Below are 26,337 nucleotides of genomic sequence, written 5' to 3' on the forward strand. Positions count from 1 at the left end.
GTTTTGCTTTCATAAGCAATACAAACTGATTTAAAACAAACATTTTTCAATAAAAAGACAAGATTATTTACCTTTTTTCTAATGCCAAAACTAGTTAATATCACTTTGTTATAAAGTTATATTGTTCTTATTCTTTATCCGTTCAACATGCGTTCAACCATAATATGTTAAAACATTCAACATTTGGCAACTACCCTATTTACGGCTATCGAGATCGAACTTGATACGGTGCAAGCAACCAAATTTATGCGCTGTAACTGTATAGTTAAATGACGCCTTTTTCAATCTCCATACTGATTTATGACAACGATTAGCTTTGGTGGCCGGTCGTAAATTATACGGTCAAATTTCGTAACACTTACCGTATTACAAGCCCTTTAGCATAATGTATGACTGTATTTGTAATAGGACTGTAATACAACAATGTAATATAGGTTACATAATTTGACAATAGGTGGGTAGAGAAGAGCATGTTTTGGTCACCGATTTCACATTATTTGCGGTATAAAAACGTTAGGCGTTTCATGTATCTATCACAAGAATGTAATCTAACTATTTAGGTAGATAACAATATGCAATAGTTTGTGCCAATAGAAAATAGATATTCATATAATAATTAGAATAAGTAAACTAAACTGGACTCTGTATCTCGGTGAGGACTGTCGTGGAGGAAAATGCATGTTTTATGTGTAAGTCAGTGTTAATAGATCCTTATGTACATTTTACTCTGTACACTCCTAAAAAATAAAATAAAATAGATATTTCGCCTTTTGAAGTTTTTTTTAATACCACGTCGGTGGAAAATAAGCATACGGCCCGCCTGATGGTAAGCAGTCACCGTAGCCTATAGGCGCCTGCAACTCCAGAGGTGTTACATGCGCGTTGCCGACCCTTTAAAAACTTGTACCTACCTACACTCCTTTATTGAAGAACCCCATACTGTATACCCTCGGGAAAACCTCGGCAGGGAGCTCATTCCACAACCGGAGCGTCCGCGGGAGGAAATCATCATCATCATCATCGTTTGGTTTGTCATCGGGTCATCGGTATTTCAATTCTTATTCCTATGTATTTGTTGCAAATTCACAAAACATATGTAAAAATATTGCTTATTTAATAGCAAAGCGTTCTTAATTGTAGGAATGGTGTAGACTGACAAAAAATCGTGCCCCCAAGTTTTAATAGTTCTGATTAATGATGAACTGATGGCGCTAACCGCGTGATATTATGTGGCAGCTCTGTCAAACAGCAACATCATTTAAATTATATTGCGGTAATCGAAGACAATATTCGATGGATTTAAGTTTAACAAAAACTCTTACTTCCCTTGTTTTTAGAGTTTCGTACCCGAAAGGTAAAACGGGACCCTATTACTAAGACTCCGCTATACATCCGACTGCCTATCTGTCTGTCCGTTTGTCACCAGGCTGTATCTCATGAACCGCTATAGTTAAACAGTTGAAATTTTCACAGGTGATGTATTTCTGTTACCGCTATAACAACAAATACTAAAAACAGATATATGGTTATAAATAAATATGGTTATAGGTATAGTTGACGATCATAATATAAATACATAGAGATTAGCTTAAAATAATTTATATTGCAATTTAATATTATGAAAGAAATAAATTTAAATATATTTAAGGGTGCTCCCATACAATAGACATAGTTTTTTTGCCATTTTTATAGATAATGCGCTTCGTGCGCGAGCCCAACTCGCATTCAGCCGGTTTTTTCGATACCTAACTGTTATTTTCTCAAATTCATTGGTACGCAAATATTCACCTACACTAGCAAGAATTTAGAAACAGTATTTCAGGCTAGATCTAATAAATCCGCACAAAGTTCAAATTACAACAAACAAGATATCATAATTAAAGTGTCGGCCGGCGCTACCAAGGAAACAAATTACTAGATCTAATCTTGACTTCTATTCCTAACTATACCTAGGTACAGGCGAATGCAATGCTCAAGGACCAGTGCTATTGTGAGCTGGAGAAGTCCTAATTGCAAAATTGCGTGAGCGGGATACAGCTATTTATGTACCAATTTAGAGTTGGTTGGTAATACGGACCTTAATACTTTTTCACTCTACCAGATACATGATTGTTAATTACTTGTACTAGTGTAACTTTGATCGACATCATAACGTGACGAACGCGTTTGCGTTAAGTCTCATTTTGTATAGGATTTTGAGGTTCCAAAACGTCCCGCTTGGCGCGCTCTTCCTAAATCCAATACAAAATGAGACTAAACGCAAACGCGTACGTCAAGTTTCAAAATCGAATTTAGTTACACTAGGGGTACAGAATTGTGTTGTGTGTTTTCTCATAGTGTTGTGTTACTGCCGGTGAGTAAGGTTGCCAAAGCTCAACGAGGGGGGGGGGGGATGCTAGGGTCGGCAACGCGCATGTAACTCCTCTGGAGTTGCAGGCGTACATAGGCTACAGAGACTGCTTACCATCAGGTGGGCCGTATGCTTGTTTGCCACCGACGTAGTATAAAAAAAATTGCGAATTTTCGTGATAGTAGCAATTTCTTAGACGTTCATTGACTCGGTTATATTTTTGTAGAGTGCGATTCGAATACAAAAACCGAAGTCTTAACATTCTCAATCTAAATAAGAAAGTCTAATCCAAGTCCATTGTCGTTAATTAGTTGTACCAATCAATGAGGCGTAACCAATACAGACTATAGCATAAAACAACTTAGAAATACTAATACCATGTCATATACTTACCTATTTACCTAAGAATTCCAAACAAAACTCCAGTGTTTTTATCAAGCATATACGTCTACAAACTATACTTCATTTTTTTCCTTCAAAGGAAAAAATGGAAAAGTGGTCTTCCTAATGCGTATAAACAAAAGGAAGGAATGGAAAAATTGGCACGCTTCTGGTTAGTTTCGGTAGCTCAGTTTGTTAACGATCAACCCAGTATTCCGAAAGTTCGCAAATTAGAATCTTGCCCAAAGCGATATTTTTATTCATTTAATTAAAAAATAAACACTGGGATAAGAGCATATTACTTCTCCTCGAATCTCGGTTAGCTGTAGGAATAGCCGTGTGCCCTGTTCTATAAATCAGCGTATAAGTTATAGTGTATATAATTAGATATATAGACGAATTACAGTAATGTCCAGCGGGGCATGGGAACTGGGGCAACTGTCGGCTGCACAAACAGCCGCAGGACTGCAAGGACAACGCAGTTCCATATACTAACCAGTATTGTGAGTCAAATTCAATACCTACATTCGAAGGACATGAAAATGGGTCAGGTTGAATAGAAAGTTCTATGAAAGTGACCCATTTTTATTGGTCCTGGCATCCGAAAACTTAAAATAGGATCAGAACATGGATCACATAAGTACGGAATAAAGTAGGTACCTACCTAAACTTTATTTCGTATCAGTAAGAGTTGGAGGACAGTCATTCGAAATTACTCCACCGACAAGGAGGGCGATTCGAACTTTATAATCTTGTTAGGAAACGGCATGGATGTGATCTGTGTTGTGTTTCTGAATGAAGAAATGACACTGATTGATAGCTGACTGATAGTTCACAAAAGCCTTACTACTGGGAGCGTACATGAACTTTACTGTAGACGGCAGCACAGAAGCCTTCATTGTTGGCGCGAAGCAATATGTAATTTTTCCATTTTTAGATTTAAGCTACTAGACATAGACATTCTTGATTGGTCATAATAAATAAAAACTTACATATTATTCAGATATAATTATAAATTATAAATTATAAATTAGTCATTACATATTATTTTATTATTATTATACTATAGTGACACATGATACTAGATGGCAAAACCTAATATGCGAAATAGAGACAGCGTGCAGTGTAGGGGGCAGCACCTGCTTAGAAACGTGAATTGTTTTCTCTTTCGATTCAGGTCACGAGATGGCAGACCCTCCAACACGCACGGCCTCTATACCTAAATGCCAACATATTATATATGTATAACTAAATAAGTAAAGTATTCTGAAAATCAAAGAATACGAACAAATTAAGTCGCATAACAAGCATAAGCATAATTTATGCGCTTTAGCTTACAAATATTATTGCTTTAGAGTTAAATTATTGGCAATAATATTTTAACTGCGCCAGCTGTCTGCTTGATTATATTTCGTTAACAATACAAAATCTAGTCTAGTTTTGACCGATCACCAAGCCTTAGTAATAAAATGTAGTGCATTACTAAAGCACTAGTCATAACAATATTGTTTTACTACATACCGTGTTTCTTCATGTTTATTGGTAGTATACAATGACGATAAAATATGAAATCCGACGAGTAAATAAAAGATAAGATAACAAATAAACAATAAACATACCAAGACTAAACATAGGCTATTCGAACTTAGGCTTTGATGCCAATTTATATGATTAAAACTTCGCATTCGGCCATGCGCCTAGCTAGTAAATGCGCAGCGAAGTCTGCGAATAAATAACATGCCAATAAGAAATCAATTATTGCCCCTCCTGTACAAACACAGAATAAATAATAACACATAACAGAAATGACACTTCTTACAAAACCGATTCGATTCAGGGACGAATCATGCTGTTCCTTTCTAATGAATGGCACTATCCCTTTTCTGCTATTTAGGGTAGTAAAAATTCAAGTTATTATCTTATCTGTGGTCGTGCACGCATAGGGACGTCAAGTTGTGCCAACCCTAATAATTGCTCGGAGCAATGCCGAGCCGAACGGAGCCGAGAATGACCGAAATGAGGAGTGTCGCCACACTGGCACAAACTCAATAGAACGCCCGCTATTATTTTATTGGATGAGATAATAATATCACTTTATATCAAATGCGACAAATAGCTAAAATGTCGCCATGTGTGCCGCATACAACTTAAGACATCGGTTTCCAAATTATCACATTAAATCTCGTAATATCACATGACGCTTATTAATGAGTTATATCACCCAGACAAGATTACTCTTATTTGAACAATACTCGGATTTCGCAGCTTTCCTCATCCGAATACTAATTACCGCACAATGCAGTGAAAGTTATTTTGGTCAGCTTCTGTGATCAAACAAATGAACATGTATTCCGAACAAGTATAACACGGTGAGATGGGAATCCGGGTGGGCTTTCTATGTGAAATTCGCGCATTGTGTGTGCGACTGCTTACCGCAGCGTTTGGCGATAAACTAAATAGCTTTGGAAAACGTGGCAACCACAGGCCACCTAGCATATATGAGAGAAAGAACATTCTGATGACGACGATCAATTTAGATGTTTCTCTGTGAAAAATTGGTATTATTAATTGTTTTCTTTGTTCTTAACACCCCAACGCTGGGGATCGTGACCCATCAGGACATCAGCATCGGTTAGGTACTAATTATCTTAATCTGTATTTGAAATATGTCGTTGTCCGGGAATTGTGGACATTAATTATAATTTAGGACAAAGAGCATATAATCACTACGTTTTAATTTAGGATAGCTTAGAAGAGCAGAACGAAACAACCAAGCTTTCCAGTCTAGATTTTAATGACAACTGAAAAATAAAAGAAAGATGTCAAATGGATATAGACAATATGTATAAAAAATATAAATAATATAAAAACCTATTTACACCTCGACAGTCGTTTCATAACTTATGTGTCAATATTTTTGCTAATGGCTCTCTAAAAAACAATCCTGAAACGAATATTTCGAGTAATCATTGATTATTGTGATCTTTACCTCGTTTTCTGCGTGGCAGGCATCGCCAATGTCATTCTAAACAGGAAGAAAATTAACAGATACAGACTGTTGTTTGAGCAAATAAGCTGTCGCTTAAAATTTCTCCAGAATTCTTCTTCTTCTTCCAGTGCCATCGGATCTTCTATCGGAGATCGGCTATCATGAGGGCTGTACGAACTTTAGACACAGCCGCGCGGAATAATGAAATCTCCAGAATTATGAAATTTTATATAGATTATTTAAACATAAGACAAATGCTGCATCTTCTCGCCCTCACATGATAAACGTGATCAACGTCTGGCACCATCAACAGTCACCAATGGCCTATTTATTCCCAAACGGTATCAACACCTTATGACCCTCGCCAACAATGCCATTGCCATGGGAAAGTTGACCTTAGGGTCAGCGCGATGATACGCGAAACTAATGACGGGGTCCGACCTGCAATTACTCAGATGATACAGTACCCTATCACCCTCAAGCATATCCTGCTTGGTGCATTATTGTTTTTGCGGATGTCACAGTGTACAAGGTATATGGCACTGCCTTGCCAACGAGGAATGTTCCAAATAAGGGCAGTTTTCCTTTCGGCACGGAGTAAACAATTGGGTTCTATTGAAATGTATGGATCTTCCTAGTCAAAAGGGATTTTTTTCGTAACTTAATTTAAAGCCTGTTGTTGTTGTAAACGGCTAAATCTCCTTGTTGACATCTGTATTTTGCGCTCAAGTAGGTTTAATTCACTTAAGGCCTGGTTAATAGTAGATAGTAAGTATCTTCTCAATCTAGGTCCTCTTACACTATTTTATATTTAACAACTGAACGAATGAATAATAAGAGTATTTCAAAAACTTAGGTCATTTACTTAGGAATATTTTATCATTCGATAATTGACATTATCATGGCTATGATCAAACCAAGAACAGTTTTATTAAGGTCACAATGTGGGATGACAGTCTACCAGGTAAGACCGTCTACAAGTTCTTTTGTCGCTTCTAAGTATTGCGTTTCATTGCGGTCTTTATGGTCTTCCCCGCATTGATACATCATACGAGATTCATCATCTATCCTCGATAACACAACGTATAGTAATTATGAGAAAATTGAGGTCAAGTAATCATCGAAAAGCAAATGAGTCACGTGACAGACTCCGGGACAGGTGAAACTTCGAGTTTCTATTTAACTTATAAAATACTATCACATCTCATGGGTTGACCTAAAGCACGTTGATGACGCATACGCAATAAGACACACCTTAGACAACATGGAGCCGGTCCACTAAGTAGCCCGATAGGCATCAACACATATATCTGATTTCCCAAACCTCTGGAGGTGATATACTGTGACCCGGCTTGTCACTGTCGAATAATGGTGTTACTTTTCTTATATTTGCATTAATCCTCCGATGTTCAATTAAGTGTTCCCTAACTTTAGGAGATACTTTTTAGACAAGACGAAGTTTGTCCACTAACTATCGAACTACGATAGGCGTCAACACTGAATCGAATTGCTATACCAATAGAAGTTGTTCACTCGTCAACGTTCACTGTTCTATCCGGCCGTTCTCTGTCAAGAATTAGGTTTGTTTTGATGCATACTTATCAATTTGTTACTTAGATGGCTACCCCAGGAAATAGTTACGCATACTCGATACTTACAGCTCAGACAATTCGGATTTGGTCCACTCTACTGAGTGGCTCCTGCCCGATGCACAACTGCCCCTTGTATCTTCAATCTATAACATAACCCAACTGGTGAACTTCAGAAAGGTGTTGAAATTTGTAACGTAATAAATATAAGAGTCTCGGTAGAGACTACCATTTTTTACCTTTTGGCGTTGAAACTCTAGGTCCATGGGGTCCCAGCGCGCACAAGTTTTTTGGATAAATCGCGGAACGTCTGGTTGACGTAACTGGTGACCGAAGAGCTAGCGGCTTCCTCGCACAACGTATCAGTATTGCGATACAACGAGAAAATGCCGCCAGCATCCTTGGTACAATGCCTCAAGGGCCTATTTTAGATATAAGCTAGTTATAGTAATCATCCATTATGTATATTGTTATTGTAAATAAAAATCTTTAAAATAGAAAGGTGTTTGCGTTGTAGTTCAACTAATTGACCCCATTTTTTGATTATGACACATTCCTACGAGTATTCCTGGTTTATGGAGACACACCTTAGACTGAGCGATGCTGGTGCACTAAGTAACACATGAGTCACCGTTGCCAAACTATCGGGTCACACACTGTGACCCAAGCATTCACTGGTCAATTATGTTTCTTCCAAGTTTCCTGGTTATCTGACAATCTTGTAAATGTCGAACTTTGTATACTTTCCCATTGTGAACTTTATTTTATCTTCATCCTTTCCCTACATAAGCTGTTAGTACACAGTAATGTACACTGTAAAAAAACTTTTAAATTCTGCAGATTTTTGGCACTGACTGAAGTGTTGATGCCTATCGGGTTACATGGACCACCTCTGTGGTACATAGAAACAAATCAATACCTAAGTACAAACATAGTTGTTCCTCAAGTCCATCGCAAGTCATAAAATGACTTGATGAGAGCTGATTATGCGTTACAATATAATGCATGTAATAAAACGCAGATACGCATCATCTCGAGGTAGTCCACATATCATGTCAAATTAACGTCTTGACATTGGTTGAACACGGCTATAAAGATTAACCGCAATATGTACGGTTACCGGCCATTATGGCCATTGGAAACCGGTGCTGCGCGAGTAAATATTTAAAATATGTGTTTTGTAGTATCCATGACGTTGCGGCGTTTCATAAATGTGTCAGGGCTTAGAAATTGCATTTGTAGACAATGTCATATGCATACAATGTGCTGCCTTGCAGATGATCACAGTAATAATAGCTTACAATGTGGTAATATTGCCGTAGTTCTTGAGGATGTGCTTTGTAGACAGCGAAAAGTATGGATATTTATTTCCTTTAAGTTCAATGTGGAGAATACCGGTATAATATGTATTGATGGAGATACCGTGATAGGGCTTTCCCTTGCGAGAGTTCTTGACTCTCGTACTCATATACGTACGACGCTCAGACACAGTCAGAAAGGAATAGCTTCACTCCTTCTGCTCTACCGATCTTCTGTAAGTGGAGTATGTTGCGAACGCAACTTTTTATTTGTATAAAATCAATACATATATTCCTAATGTAATAGCTAAACGCAGCAGCCGTCGGGCTCGGTTAGTATTCGGAGGCTTTTTCAAAAGCATCAATAGGAGCGATCCACATATTTTGTATCGCGGCCAATTAGAGGCACCTAAATTTAAGCCACCGATCAAATATTGCTCCATACTATCAACAACCACTTTCTGGACTTAACCGTTTTGGCAAGAACCCCTTTGTAAACCAGTAGCTTTTGGAAAATTATAACACTTCACTACAAATCGACGCTTTTTATTCGAGTCGTCGTGATCCTGACCTGCACAGCGGCTACAGAGTACGTGTACAAACGCAAGAATCAAAAGCAACGAAAGAGCTTGTAGATTGTCTTCCCTTTTAGACAGTCTTCCCCACATTGACCTTACGGCTGTTAACCAGCGAATCTCGTTTTTGCATACATATAAGGAATTTGTTTATGTTGACCTATGCTATAACGACACCTTTTACGCGAAAACAACTAAAATAAACAATTGCACAACAACCAGTCGTAAAAGGAAGCCATTGCTCACATTACGCAATCGTATAATCGAAAAGTATTCGTTAAATCGTTACCGAATCGATTCCGATTGTCGGTGCATTCTGCCCGTGTCCGGTAAAAGTAGGCGCATCGGATGGCAAGTTTGGCCAGCTACTTTTAAGGCCCAGTAAGTTCGTATTCTTCTCTCACTCTTACTGAGCGTAAGCGTGATCGAGATGGAAGTGCGTGCCCTGGAGCGCGGATATCATATTTTAATTTTAAACGTTTTAAACGTTTTTTTTTTTAACGTTGTAAACGTTTTAAACGTTTTATTTGAACGTTTAAATAAAAATAAAAATTCATCATGATATCAATCAATACATAATAGAGGCCTCGGGCGACCAGAGGGCTGGCCACTATTTCGCTCAGCGTATAAGTATCGCCATACAGCGGGGAAATACGGCCAGCCTTCTAGGCACCTTGCCCATTGACGGCGATTTGGGCCAAATTTTTTATCTTTAGTTTAAGTTGTTAATAAGTTTTATTTTATTATGTATGTTTATTTCTTTGTTTTTGGATATCAGAACTTATATATTTTTTTAAAGAATATATGAATATCAATACATTCCCTCAAACATAATATTGCCGATTTTGAGAAGCAATTATCATTTTTTTAGCTTTAGTGCATAATTTGTTATATCTTTTTAAAGTGCATTTTAGACCTATATTCGTGATTTTTTTTTCTATCGATGGAAAGTCTAAAACTCTGAATTCGAATTGATACAGTCCCTGGAAAAGGCCTCAATATTGCTAATTAAATTTATGGCAGCCGTATTGTAAACTACGACAATTTAAAAACTCCGTTAACCTAGTGCACCTTAAGTAAAAGAACAATAGCTATCCCTCATGTTTTTGTATATCAGTGGTTGTATTTCCGCGGGGGATATTTTATAGGACAGTTAAAGCTTAAAGAAATCGAGTTATTAATGGGACAAAAGTTACATATAACGTTATTATATTGTTTCTGCAACATCTGTTCTATCTATAGGTTCTGTTTATAGGTACCTAAAAATACATGCCCTACATTAACTTTTCCTTTTTTTCTAACCAGGGTTTTTAACCTTTGCGTTTTGCTTTGGTTTTCATTTACAACTAGGTCAGTAAGTAATAATTTCGTTTTATTAAATAAATGTATCCGCATACTATATTTATCATCTTTTCAATAAAGGTTTATTATACTAGGTTAGCATCCTCTTGATTTGTGTATGGTGTTCAACATGCTTTCGTACCTTGGGTACTGAAGACAAAGCGACAAAAAGAGAATTGAGAGGCTACACACGACGCAAGAGAAGCAATGTAACAGAATTTTCGTGATATGACCAGCATTTAAAGTCAACCATCAACAAAAGTCTGCAAAACTACTCGTTACATGAAATAATGTGTTGTGGAACTTATCCAGTTTCTGTTTTAACGTACAAGTAGAGACGTTGGTCACACGAGCATCGAGCAGGTGTCCCGCCCACAGCGCGACCCACTTCACCACTTTCCAACCGCGGACTTAGGGCTACCACTACACACACAATATGGGGAAAACCCATGTGCAGAGCGTGCATGGAAGAAGAGGAAACAGCAAAAAATATTCTCCTGGACTGTAAACAGGTTGAACAGGAACAAATACCTAGGGACTCCGTGCATACTTAAGGAGGCAGTTAGCAACCTGAAGGCGCTGCTAGGTTTCGTGGAAGAGCTGGGGTGGCTAGAGTAGCATTACCTTGTTTTAAAAAAAAATAGGCGCAATGTTTGACGATTTGCGGAAAATGCTCAGCAAAACTAACTAGGGCTACCACCAAGACTTACAGGACTATAACAAATGTCTTCGATGTTTCTTTGCCTATTTGCTTCTTTGTCGTCACATTTTAGAGAGAGAGAGGCAATAAACAAATGATCGATGGTGTTCGCCGGCTACCGATTTTTTAAAATGAAAACCCTTCTTCATCATCGGCCCTATAAACCGGACACGGTCCACTCGTGATTCTGATGAATCTAATCCCAGCTATCTAGAAAATCTCTGTATTTCCCGGGACTTTCAGAATTCATACTGTTCAACGTTTACTTTTTATGGATTTTATTTACGCTAAATGTAAGTACATAATACAAATATTTACTACGCAACCACTGCGGCAAAATACAACGTTACAAACGCTATTCTAAACAGGAGACAACGCTATGAAGGTGACGGTAATTGTACGTAGTGTATATATTATGTATGAATCTATGTACTGGTTGGTTTATTATATTTATTTTTCACTGCATAGATCAGGCAATAAAAGCTTGTTTCTCTTCCTCCTACATATTGCAATAAGTTGAACACAAAGCCCTAAACGGTGTCTATTTGGCAGTAACTCAAGGGATTAACTTACGCATTGCGTAGAAAGTTAATCTTGATTGATACGATTGCTAAACGATTTCAGAAAATCGTACCGATTCATATTGTAATTCACGATTGATAATGTAGAACTGTCCGACTTTAAAATGGCGTCCACCCACGCACGACAAATGTTAGTGTTATTATTTAGAAGTAAAAGTAATGGATTAAATATTTTACAAGGTGTTGTATCATGATTACGAAATCTAACTCGAAAGTAGCTCGCCTTAATATTTCAGTAGGCTTGGTCAGTGTGTAAATGAGAGAGTGATTCGAACTCGTCATATTAGTTAGTATGTCAGTAATTTAGATATCTATCTATATGTGATTTGCATGACGTTTCTCTGATAAGGATATAGGTGTAGGTAGATCTGGGTGCGTAGTCAACATGCTAATCGTTTATGCTCCGTAGCGAACGAAAGGCAACTGTCGCTGTCGCACTAATATGGAAGAGTGATAGAGAGACACAAAACGTTTCGTTGTCGCAGCGCAATTGACACCTTGGCTAGGCACCCTGACATATTTTTTTTTATTTGTATTTTTTTTATACTACATCGGTGGCAAACAAGCATACGGCCAGCCTGATGGTAAGCAGTCTCCGTAGCCTATGTACGCCTTCGACTCCAGAGGAGTTACATGCGCGTTGCCGACCCTAAATTGTCATACGCCGTATTCGCGCGCGTAGCCCAGCACTCCAACCGTCACCTCGCATGCAACGTACACAACTTGGATCTCATTTCCATCTGGGCCGTACGTTCCTTAAGATGGGGCGTAAAGTTCTGGTTTGGATGTTTTTGGCGGTGAAAGGGTCAGTGCCAAAGACGGACGCTCGGGGCTACAGCCCTATATCAATTATCAACCTCCGTGCATTCAGACAAGGTACACGATGACGCGCGCCACACGATAGGCGTGGCATTTTGAGGATAGGCCACGGCAGCCCCGAAACCTCATTTTCATACAAACGAGAATATACGTTATTATACGATTATACTTCAGGTGTTTTCTTGTTTCTCTACCTACTCCCTACCCCTGCTAGAGACGATATATAACAAGACCAGTCTTGTTATTTGAGCCTAAACTGCCAACCCTACACCATGAGAGACAGGGTCAAAAGTCCCGGCCGCTCGCTACTCGTCCGTACAACATACGTAGGTCCATGCAAAACTGTATGGGAATGCAATTCAATTCCGAACGAAGATCACTGGAGACTTTTTAGGAATGTGGTTGTTGCGTACTTTGTTTAATAGATTTTTTAACTGTATATTTTCAATTTAAGTTACTTTTGTGATGTATATGCATTTCTATATAGGTAGATCTACGAGTAATTAAAGGATGACTCACGCTAGAACGGTGCGTGCCCGGGCCGAGGCAACCGACACGTCATTTTCTATGGCGGCTGATCGGTGATCACGTGGTGCTTTCCATAGAAAACGAAGTGCTGGAAGCTTCGGCCCGGCCCCGGCCCGGTCTAGCGTGAGGTATTCTTAATACAATCATTTTATTTATCCTCCTTCTTGCAATACTACAAAAACATGAAATAATCTACAATCAAATATCCGTTATTTATGACAGAAAGTTAAATATGAAAATTGCATCACAAATGATTAAGTAGCTTATGCGAGAAAGTTCACGCTAAGAACCCTTACAAGGCAAGGAAATTATAAAATGAGCCCGTAAGGTAAAAATAATCTCTGCGGGGTCGCAAAAAACTGGTCAGGAGCGAGTTGGTATCTAACAGTTTGGTTTTCGCAGCAAAAAATGTACAGATTTTGTCAGTAATTAATTCAACCTACATCTTTCTGGAGCATTGGGCAAGACAAAGCCAGTCGGCTATACACATAGAGTACACTTACTCGGCATTTTTTGCACTATTTATGCAATGTCACATACCAGAGGGCCTAGCCGAAATGTACATCGACAAACGCCGAACGCAAAGAAAAAATGTATCGAGATGATAGCTGCTACGAAGTCTCGTGACTATTTCCATACATTATTTAAGTTTGCATTGGCGTTTTCTAGCAACGATCGTCATCATGGCTAGGCCCCCAGTTATCTCCTTTTTGGCGTAATATGAATCCAATGTCGCCATCCTGTCATCACCCTTTTGGCTGCTCTCATCCGGCTTCTCTCTCTTCTTGGACACTGCTCCACTGGCCGTCTTGGCCAGAAGACAACCACGCCACCCCAACCCCAAATCATTAGATTTCAAATTCTGTTTTGAAGGAACTTACTGTAAACTTAAAGAACTCCATACTCCTCTGTAGCCCCTCGAGAAAACCTCGGTAGGGAGCTAGGGAGCTCATTCTACAGTCGTAGCGTCCGCGGGAGGAAATTGCTCTTAAACCGCACAGTAACGTAAAATTACTCATTACCTATTTTTACGTAGGGATCCCTAAAATTCATAACATAACGTGTAAAATCTCGCACCTGAGAATGCGGTCGCTTCCTCGACAGCACCTCGAGCATGATTGGGCTAATTTGCCAATTAACCAATTAAAACTGTCGTTAACATGTCGCTTTATGCGTGACTTCTGTGATGCAACATTTCTGTGATGCGAAATTTGTCATTTTTGAGCTGTAGAAAATGGGACATAACATAAATATAAAGGTTTAGTTATTACTCGTGGTGATGATTCCGAAGCCTTTTGACTCGCTTCATTTAAAGCTTTTTATCTTTTTTTTTTACTAGTCTATTCTGGTGTCCCACTGCCGGGCAAAGGCCTCTCCCCTTGTTCTCCACGACTCCCGATTTAGTGGCTCTTCCGGCCAGTTGTTGAGGAAAATGTCTAGGTCGTCCCACCATCTCCGTGTGGGCCTGCCGCATCCACGCCTTTTTCTGGCATCCACTTGGTAGCTATACTAGCCCACCTGCCTGGTTACATGCGGCAGACGTAACCAGCCCAGTCCCTTTTGAGCCTAGTCTTCTCGCCAACGTCAGTAATGCAGGTTTTTAAACGCAGTGTGGTGTTCTGGATACGATTGGTCCTATTCACAACTAAAATGCTACGCTCTGGCTGCGCTCTATAGCCCGTTGGCAAATCTTTAATTTGGACTTCTGGCTTTCTGTAATGTTTGAGAACCGTAGATTAGAACGGGCAGGATACACAACACATATCGACGAGTTTTCTTCGCTTTAGTGACAGGTCTTTCATGGCTCAGTAGCTATTCCAGGCGTTTTCGAGACGGCGCTCAATATATTTGTCTTGCCTGTTACTAAAAGAGGCTAAGTGGTCCAAGTAAATATACCTACTCGTCATCATAAGTGTATACCTAGTCAGCCTACTTTATCTTTAAAAAATTTTTTAGAAACCGTACCTCTCTCTCTCTCTCTCTTTATTTGGATTAAAACAATAATTTGTTTGCTTGCTTTGAGTGGTTGGTAAGATCACTGATACCATTCAATATGAAGTTATTTAAAAGCACTATAACTTTCGGCTCTGACTCTAATTGTGGCTTTGGATATTCATTTGGACAGTTATATTCATAACAGACATTTCACATTAACAAACAAATATGTAGTTTCCTAACCAATAGGCAGCTGTAACAATGTCATTCACAACTGACATTACAGTTCATGATACCCTTAAAAGTATACTAGTATTTTATTTATGCGCATTGTTTTTTGTTAATAAAAACTTAACATGTCAAGACACCCATATGAATGGAACACACCTCCCGACTCTAAAAAACGCCAGGTATACCACGACCCTACAAATTCCTGAATGAATCACACCGAAACAGGTTCAGTCCAGGCACGGACCCTCGAGACACAAAAAACGAACTATAATTTAGCCAAAGAATTCATTGACTTGAAATTTAATAGTAGGTTGTTCTGAAACGAACAAATTAGGATGAGGTTTTTTAAAAATAAATGTGGGAAAAGTTAATGTAAAAGTTGAGCTTTGGGTAATAAATCAAGTTGAAATACAATATGACAGTGTGTAAGTGTGTCGCGTTGCGATTTTAATGTGAGATACAGTATTGTTATATCGCAGAAGGTTGCTGAATATGAACTAAACTTCGTTTAAATTATCCTTAGGTAAAACCTAATGCCTAAACCTAAACCTAAAATGCCCCTTACTCAAACGCAAATTCGATTTTGCCCCTAAAGTACGGTAGATTAACTAACATAGCTATCATCTTGGCTAGTGAAACTATCCGGTTTTCTAGACGACTTATATACCTACTACTTATAAATTAACTACCAGAAACCAAAGTATGAACCTCCTGAGGCCTGGGGACGTCATTAAATTTAGACAAATTTTAACTTTAGCACTGTATGTATACAGTCCAAACTTTATGTAATATGGCTCGGAGCCAAGGGGTTGACAATGTGGAAGGGTAGGGGGTATAGGAAATAGATCTACTCTTGATAAAGATAAAGATTTGAGATTGTGTAGAGAATTTCCCGCAAACGGATTTCGTCCACGACTGACCGGCAGTTCTAATCGTAGCAAGGGTCAAAGTAACCGAAAAAGTGAGAGTTACAGGTTGTACAGTCACCTTTAATATTACCCTACACGCCGCAGCACGCATGCTGTATATTTGTCCTGACTTCAGTTAAATACAGAACCAAGAGACAGGTATATTTTGTCCTTGTTTTGTGGAGTAAAATGCTGCAGGTATACGTAATTACGCTACACTGAATACATCAGGGCACAAACACAAACGGCGCCTATACTGGTTATACCATAAGTGGACAAAACGTACCAATTTCCGAAAGACCTGTACATCGGCTCCGGTCGCGCATGCCCGGTGCTCCACATACAAACTCGTATGCGATTAAGGGTAAGCGCGAGGAAGCGAGACGACAAAAACACGACCATCCGCTGTCGCGTGCCCGTGCGCACCAACACGCTTTACTTTGACGGGCACGAATGCATAATTTATTATGCTACTAACTTTTAACCGCAACTTTGTTTGCGTGGAATGATGATTTCCATAATAAACACTTCATTGGACTACCTAAAACTATCTCCATACCGAACCATTGATAAAATTTAGAAGTTTCTTGATAGGTCTCCAATTGTACCTACGAACGGCGATGACTGTCAGTTATTAGAAAATAACTTTCATTCACGATCAAAGATACAAGGAATATTATTGGCATGACAAAAAGTCACTTATTCTATCCAACGATACAAGACAAATATTTGAACATTCGTGAATGGCATAACGATATTGAATAAATACCTTGTTGGGTTAGGTCCTATAAAGCGAAAGAGAAACTTATCCAAGTCACATAAATGTTTACGCCGATTTAAGGCATACATTTAATGCAGTTAGTATTAAAATCGCATATAATAAACAAAACTTGGGTCATTACAGGTCTGGGTTAGGGCGACCCAGCCTCTGGGTTAATAAAATCTCAATGGCACGATGAGTCGCCTTTCCCACGATGGGCTAGCAGGCTCTGTACCGTATAGTACGAGTATTAGGCTGGCAAAGTAATAGCAGCTAGAAATTTTAAATAAATAATAAACGTAATGGGATAGTCTTAAAAACCGACCTAGCCGTGGGCTCAATAAGGCTTGTATTGTGGATACTAATAGGCGACGCTAAACATATACTTACAAATAAATACTTAAATACATTTCCTGCCACCTAAAGGTTGTCTGGAAGAGATCGCTTTTTAGCGATAAGACCGCCTGTTGTTACCTGGTTCTATTTTCCTTTAAAATTCATTTGTAGTTTTACATGTATGTAAAATGTATAATTGTTGGTGCAATAAAGAATATTTACTTACTTACATTAGGAAATATTCATAACTCAGGACCAAATAGTTGTGATGAAATGAACACACAAATAAATGCCCTTACCGGGATTTGAACTTAGGATCTCCTGCTTCGTAGGCAGGGTCACTACCCACTAGGACTTAGGAGGCAGTAAAAACAAAATATTGCGTATCTCTATAGTTATTGCATTATTGGAACGAAAAACGAAATTAAAGAGATATTTACACAACAATTCAGCAATTCGTTGCTTTTGGTGATATTTCAATGATGGCCGTCATTCTTCTTCTTCTTCTCCTCACGTTGTCCTGGCATTTTGCCACGACTCATGGGAGCCTGGGGTCCGCTTGACAACTAATCCCAAGACTTGGCGTAGGTACTAGTTTTTACGAAAGCAACTGCTACATGACCTTCCAACCCAGAGGGTTAACTAGGCGTTATTAGGATTAGTCCGCGGTTTCCTCACGATGTTTTCCTTCACCGAAAAGCGACCGGTAAATATCAAATGATATTTCGTACATACCTAAGTTCCGCAAAACTCATTGGTACGAGCTGGGGATTGAACCCGCGACCTCCGGATTGCAAGTCGCACGCTCTTACCGCTAGGCCACCAGCGCTTCTAGGCCCTCATTATAAGAATAAATAACTGGTGTGTTTTTACTATCTGTCAATATTTTCGTATACATTCATAATGCTTTCATTAGTATAATATGGTTAAAGACTTTTCCTTAACTATCAACGATTGAAATAAAATAACTAATAACGGTAAAATGAATGCATATTAAATAATAGCTAATACTATTTCTCGTACGACACAGCTTAGGCTTAGCTTTCGTTACATCTCAATCCCAATCGACACAATAAAACAATAAACAATACCGGAGGGCTGCTTGTATTATATCTGTCAGTTCTCCAATACGCCGTAATAAATGCTTGAATGAGTCACTTATAGGTTCGAAGTATGAATCAGTCAATGTAAAACATGATGGATTCGCCTGTTCAGGTCAGACGTTTCTTGACACATTGTGTTACGGTTTTTGGGTTATATTCAAAATTTCTGGACAAATTAACTCAAAAATGTATCAAACGAGTTTTATTGCAATTTTTGAACCAATGAAATCTACATGAGTCTCATAATCACATAATAATAGTGTATAGTTATATAATTTACATCACTTTGCATTTTATCTGCCGTAAAAACAAATGGAAATTTGTCAACATTAAACTGCAAGGTTCTAAACTCTGGAAATTCTAAAATAATCTAGATTATCTTACTTTGCTGCTTCTTACTTACTTATGCGAACTCTTATTTAGCAGTAAAATATGTCGAGAGTTAAGCCCGATGTGCAAGATACGAACAAAAAAACTGCAGGTTTTGCAAACACTTATACTCGTTAAAGCTACCTGGTATCTAGAAGAAATTAACTGCTAACTCTATGAGGACATTGCCGTGCAATCCTTAAGTAATCAGTTAAATTTTACGACCTGGAATGATACACAACCAAATAAGCCCTCAAGCTACTGATCAATCGATTGTTAACTCGATGCAGTTGTGCAATCGATTCTCACATATCGATGATCATCGGTTTGGAACTTGAGCCAGAGGCGATCAATGCGTTATTTATTTAACTTTCTGTTTCGTAATATAGGAAATGCTCGGTCATTATTCTTTTTGTGATTGCAAATGACACATTATGTGCTACTGATTAGGTAATGGAAAAGTAATTCTACAGGTGACAAGAAACTTTCCCGAGCCTTTAATTGGCAACGGTGATATCGCTATTAACGAACTACGGTAGGTACCTCATCGCTGAGTGACATAATTGTGGCATACGACTTCCGTAAATACTCCATAAAAGCAAAAATTCTGTAATTTTTACTCAACATTATTTTCTTATAATTATAACAGAATCTTTACTATCTCCGCTTGCCCAGCAGAAGCCAGAAGTTCAGGTCAGTCATCAATTAAATGCTACAAGGTCTTAGTTACGTTATACATACTCGTACTTAAATAATTCAGTCAGGAAGGACGTACTTCGCTCCCTCTGCTTTAACGACCATCTGTAAATGGAATTTATGGAATATGTATACCTACTAACGTAAGAGTTAAAAGCGACGAAAGAGACGGTCTCACCTAATATACGGTCTTCGCCACATTGACCATAACTCAGGTACAAATATTTATGATCACCAAACAAACAAACATACTGGGATACAAACTCAGAGCCAGCTTCATAAACATGGTCAGAACCGACTAGACAAAGATAAAACAGCCATTATAATAGACTCATTATAACAAGAACTTACGCATCGACTAGAATCGTCGCATTGCACAACGTAAGCGATCGTACAGATAATTATTTTAACAATCGATCGTCGGTAGAAAGGAGGTCGCGTAATTTACGAGGCGATTATCTTAAACAGGCTTAATGTGGACTCCTGTGGACGGTGACAGAGAAACTGCACAACGTATGAGGATGGCCACTTGAGAATAAGGGCTATACCTACGTACAACAGACATTTTTTTAAGTTAGTGATGTTCCACCGACTAAATAATTACTCTTAAGTTGATGATGCCAAGAATATTAAAGTCGGTAACTGTAATTGAATTAAGAGGCCCGTATACGTTGACGGGGAAACTGGACATAAAATGAGGATGGTCACTTAAGAACAGGGGGAAGAGAACAAAGATATTTATTATTATAACTATAAGAGCTTTTGTATACTGTGATGGGACAGTAACACAGGAAAACTAATGAGGATGGGCACTTGAGAACAGAAGGACCACAACAAATACGTTTTATGCAACGAATGGTCACGAACGAACTAGAATAGTCACTCGAGCATATAGCATTGAAATAACAAATATACTTTATTTTAAGTAAAAAATCATTTCGAATATCTTAAGGAACCATTATGTAAGGGCTCTTATCGAAAAACGGTTCATAAATAATGTATGTACTTATCATAGACGGTTGGACGTCATCCTTGTAGCTCTAAAAATGTTATTTTAAACACAGTACACATAACTTTTTCGCAATTTATAACAACTGTTTATAAACCAAATAAACAACAACTTGACCCGAAATCCCTATTTTTAAACAATGATTTATCAACTGTAAGGTCAAAAAAATGATCGTTAAAAATCTAATATTTTTTATTTTTTTTTTTTTTTTTTATTTTATTTATCCAAAAAAAGTTGGTACAATATATATTTACATAATATTTCGCCAAACATAACGTTTATCGGCGAATGTTGCACTCACTTACAGTTTTTGTGTACCCGATCTTATCTTATGTACTATTTATTTATCTAAGTATTTATGAATATGACTTATTCTAAGTATTATATGTATGTATGTAGGTGTGTATTGTTTTTCTTATCTGAAAAAACTAGTTGCCCAAGCTTGGGATCTTTTTATATATTTTATTTATTTATTTTTAAGTTGAGGCACGTTTTGAGTTGAGGTATTTAGTAGCAACTTTTTCAGTTTCGTTTTAAACACGTTTTTGCTGCTACACTCGTCTTCAAAGGAAATTTTGTTAAAAATTCGCGGTGTGAGATAGCTGCGCGTTCGTTCACCATAGTAGTTGTTGGCGGTGGGCTCCGCGTACCTACGGCGCTCTAACCCTCTTTGCGGTCGTGTGTACACTCGCGGCGTTTTAAACTCAGAACAATTAAACTGATCAGTTGCTAATAAATATCTAACCTTGTCATGCACTGGTAAGACGCTTAATGTTTTGAATAAGGCTACGTTATCATTCTTACAGGTTTTTATGGTATTTTCGTTTGTAATATTTTTTAACAGTCTCAGTTGTAAATTAAGCACATGGTTTAAATAGGTTTTAAAAGTACGTCCGTAGGCTATCAATCCATATCCAATTACAGCGTCAGCCAGTGAATGATATAACATACGTAATATTTTTTTATTTACAATATTTTTTAAGCTAATTATTTTACATAATATGGACCTTAGCCTATTGCACACTATGTTTATATGTATTTTCCAATTCATGTGACTATCTATAGTTAAACCCAGATATTTGAAATTTTGAACTACTTCTATTATTTTACATTTACAATTATGTTTGTTGGTATGTAAACAATCATATGTGTGACCAATAATTTGAACAGGATTATGGTATTTTTTAGTATACGGGGAACTTATAAGCAAAAATTTTGTTTTCTCTGTATTCAAAATGATTCCGTTATCGTGAGACCACTTGAGTATATTTTCAAAATCTTCCTGTATACATGTTTGTATGATGTTAGGGTCTTTGTCAGCATAAAGTAGGCATGTGTCATCAGCATACATGTAGGTGGAGCAGTTCCGCACTACATTTGTCACACTGTTTACATGCATGATGTACCCCAGTGGACCATAGACCGAGCCGGTAGGTACCCCCGATTGCACGTGTGCCTCCTCTCCGCTATCTCCGTCGATAGTGACTCGGAGAGTCCGACCTTTCAAGTAAGCACGGAACCACTCCAACACTGGACCACGAACCCCACATTCATCCATCGCCTGCAGTAGCTGTTCGTGATCCAGTGTGTCGAATGCTTTTTGAAATCTATAAAAAGCACCCCCACGTACCTGACACTATCTAAATTTCGACAAACTTCATCTGAGAATCGTGCTAAGGCTGTGGAAGTACTTCTAGATTTCCGAAAGCCATGCTGCGAATCCGAGATAACATTATGTTTTTCTAGGAACATACTGATCTGATTTACAATAACTTTTTCCATAATTTTATTAATAACCGGTAAGATAGCTATTGGCCTATAGTTTGAGTACTCGTAATGGCTACCCTGTTTATATATCGGCCTAATTATGGATTGTTTTAATTTCTCAGGATACTTTCCTGTTTGCACACACATATTTACGAAATTTGCTAAAACGGGACTAATTTTTTTCTGTATGTATTTTAAGTCCTGTATTCTTATTCCATCTACACCCGCGGATTTTTTGCTTAATTTTCCAATAGTTTTTTCAATATGTATATTACTTACTTTTTGATACCTAAAACTCACATTACATGGTTTGATATAAGTTTGACGTTCCAAAAACTTTATGTTGCAGTTGTGTTTAATTTGACATATTTCCTCTGTAAAAGTTTTAGCAAATTTTGTACATATAATGGGCGCCGAGGCCGTTTTACCTAAATATTTTAATATTACTGAATCAACAGTGGGCTTTGGGGCCCCCAACCAACTATTTATAGTATTCCATAATTTTCTAACATTATTTTCACAATTTTTTATTTCATTTTGCTTGTAACGTTGTTTAGACATGTATATGTACCTATTAGTTAAGTTTCTAAAATTCGTATAATTTAGTCTATTAGTAACACTTTTTGGGTTACATTTCCAAACTCTAAATAGTTCGTCCCGTCTTTTAATCATCTTATAAACTGTACTGTTTATCCACCGTTCTGTTTTTCGCTTTTGTTTGTTGCATATATTAGTTTTTGCTTGCTCATAGATATCACTAAACACACTAAGTAGCTTCTCGTACAACAAAATCGGACAAGCAATACTCCTAAAATCATTCCAGTTTATTTTATCCAACAATTCATTAATTAGTTTGGAGTTTATCGCACATACCCGTTTCCTTTGTTGTACTTGACCTCTAGAACCGAATAAAAGCCAACCGGTAATTTAAAATATCATTTGATTACCGTTTACGCTCTTGTTTTTATTGGATAACGTATCGATATTACGACTCGATTAATCGATGTTCGACATTTTAACTTCACGCGTTACCGTTACATAAACCGCTCGCGGCTATCGATTGATACGATTCGATTTTCATCGGATTCTAACACCAGCTGTGTGTTAAGTTAACTTACTTTTTTAATTCCAAAATATAAATGTTTCATTTAAATTGTCTGAAAAAAGAATACATATTCTGAGGATTCGTTTTTTCGATATTTTTAGGACACGAAGAGTCCAGGAGTAAAACTAATTTAACAAGTATGTGTTGGTTATTATAAATAAAAAAACGGACAAGTGCGAGTCGGACTCGCACACCGAGGGTTCTGTGCTTTTTAGTATTTGTTGTTATAACGGCAACAGAAATACATCATCTGTGAAAATTTCAACTGGCTAGCTATCACGGTTCATGAGATACAGCCAGGTGACAGACGGACGGACGGACGAACAGTAGAGTCTTAGTAATAGGGTCCCGTTTTGGTACGGAACCCTAAAAGAGACTGAGCACCTGAATCACAGGCCAAAATTACACATCTACGGACTTCGAATTTTGTAAGGTAATAAATTATTGTTGATAAAAGGCTTTCGCAAACAACATACATTATATAATTATTTTTTTCGTGACAGTAAGTCCAATTACCGTTCAAGATAAATAAAATTATATCATGTTTAATTTAAAAGAGCAATATTGACATACATGTACTTTAAATTATAATATTAAACGTTCAACAAGTAGGTAATCGAACTGGCATAATTGGCTTCGCTAAGAACACAAGCCGCATGTTTGTTTTTTTTTTAACAGGTGGCAAACCGGTTGAGCCGACCTACTGTTATTTGACAGGTGTCAAATAGATACTGAGTGGAATACTAGAAAGTGAATAACGAATGTACATTCTGTATTGTAACGGGGATCTTAAAGGGCAAGCCGGTGGGAATACCAGAAGTTAACAGTAACCTTGCATTTGCTCTTACGTTTATAGATCACACAATATGTCAGTAATTAATTACATCACGTTTAACTAATTAGCGGTTCATTACTATTGACAGTGTATTCGGACTCGCACAGGAAGGCTTCCGTACCATTATCTTTAAAAACGGTCACCCATCCAAGTACTGACCCCGCCCGACGTTGCTTATCTTCGGTGATTGGATGAGAACCTCGAGATTGGAAAGAAATATTTATTTTCGAGTTTTTCCCGAGGGTATACAGTATGGGGTTCTTCAAAAAAGGAGTGTACAGGTTTTTAAAGGGTCGGCAACCCTCATGTAACACCTCTGGAGTTGCAGGCGTCTATAGGCTACGGTGACTGCTAACCATCAGGCGGGCCGTATGCTTGTTTGCCGCCGACGTGGTATTAAAAAAATATATATATTCTGTTTTTAGTATTTGTTGTTAGAGCGGCAACAGAAATAACATAATCTGTAAAAATTTCTACTGGATAACTATCACGGTTCATGAGATACAGCCTGGAGACAGACGGACGGACGGACAGCCCGACAGCGGAGTCTTAGTAATAGGGTCCCGTTTGACCCTTTGGGTACGGAACCCTAAAAACGAAGGAATGGCAGTAATTATTCATGTCACTCTTACTGATAGCGTCTGGAGCGCATTAGAAAACCTGTCAACTCGGTGTAAGTTTTCTGTAAAAGGTATAGTCTAGTTTTCCTCTTTGGTAATACTTTTGCTCAGCAAATACTAATGTTAGGTCTTAGAAACCATAAAGCGGTTGCTATGCATAATTTACACATTAAAGAATTGTAGTTACCTGGTCGACTCGTAGTTTTCTGCTCAGCTCAGCGGCACCACACTCCATCCTTGGTGCCTGAAACAAACGGAAAACCAAATTTTAACAACTTTTTAATTGAAGAATGGTTTCTGTGACTCTAAAAGTTCTAATCTTACTAGAGTATACTTCAGAGATACCCCACTAGCGTCTCCCGAGCGTCGGCGTCTAGTCAGCTCTATGGCTGCTGCTCGACGCAACGTTGGTGCAACTGCGCAAGTGCGCAGCGACGCCATTTTCCATAGCGCTGACTAGACGCCGATGCTCAGAGGCCCTTAGAGGCACAAAAAGCCGCCCTATAAAATCGCATCGCAGTTACGTTCTGATTTTAAAACGACATGTTGATAACATGATACTTGGCCTAAACAACAAAGTAACATACCTATATCTATGTCTGTTTAAGTATTAGTTTTTGTTGAAGAAAATATAGTGAGAAGAAGTTACTTATGTATAATTTACATATCTGCCATTAACTTTAAGTTTACATTGTATGAGAAAAAGCGGCCAAGTGCGAGTCGGACTCGCGCATGAAGGGTTCCGTACAATTTAAGACGTATTAAAAAAAAATCTTCTTACTAGATCTTGTTCAACATTTTACCACTTTGGACACACATTTTACCACTTTGGAAGTGTCTCTCGCGCAAACTATTCAGTTTAGAAAAAAATGATATTAGGAACCTAACTATCATTTTTGAAGACCTATCCATACATACCTTACACGTATATGTTTGATGAAAAAAAATTTTTTTAAATTTTATGACGTATTAAAAAAAAACTACTCACTAGATCTCGTTCAAAACAATTTTCGGTGGAAGTTTGCATGGTAATGTATATCATATATTTTTTTTAGATTTTTCATTCTGTTATTTTAGAAGTTACAGGGGGGGGGACACACTTTTCTTCACTTTGGAAGGTTCTCTCGCACAAACTATTCAGTTTAGAAAAAAATTATATTAGAAACATTAATATCATTTTTGAAGACCTATCCATAGATACCCCACACGTATGGGTATGATGAAAAAAATTTTTTTTTTTTAATTTCATGACGTATTAAAAAAAAACTACTTACTAGATCTCGTTCAAACCAATTTTCGGTGGAAGTTTACATGGCAATGTATATCATATATTTTTTTTAGATTTTTCATTCTGTTATTTTAGAAGTTACGGGGGGGGGACACACTTTTTTTCACTTTGGAAGGTTCTCTCGCGCAAACTATTCAGTTTAGAAAAAAATGATATTAGAAACATTAATATCATTTTTGAAGACCTATCCATAGATACCCCACACGTATGGGTATGATGAAAAA

At 37.8% G+C, this 26,337-nt stretch overlaps 1 protein-coding gene across 2 annotated transcripts in view; it reads right to left on the minus strand.

Moving 5' to 3' along the window:
* LOC133522694 (axoneme-associated protein mst101(2)-like) overlaps positions 1–26,337 on the minus strand; it is a 255,262-nt gene that overhangs the window by 38,839 nt on the left and 190,086 nt on the right. For both annotated transcript variants that reach the window (XM_061858106.1, XM_061858107.1), the window contains one exon: positions 25,013–25,069. In XM_061858106.1, the coding sequence (XP_061714090.1) occupies positions 25,013–25,069 (57 nt within the window). The remainder of the gene's footprint in view (positions 1–25,012; positions 25,070–26,337) is intronic.

Source organism: Cydia pomonella, chromosome 11 (assembly GCF_033807575.1).
Source record: "Cydia pomonella isolate Wapato2018A chromosome 11, ilCydPomo1, whole genome shotgun sequence".
In the NCBI taxonomy this organism is placed as follows: Eukaryota; Metazoa; Arthropoda; class Insecta; order Lepidoptera; family Tortricidae; genus Cydia; species Cydia pomonella.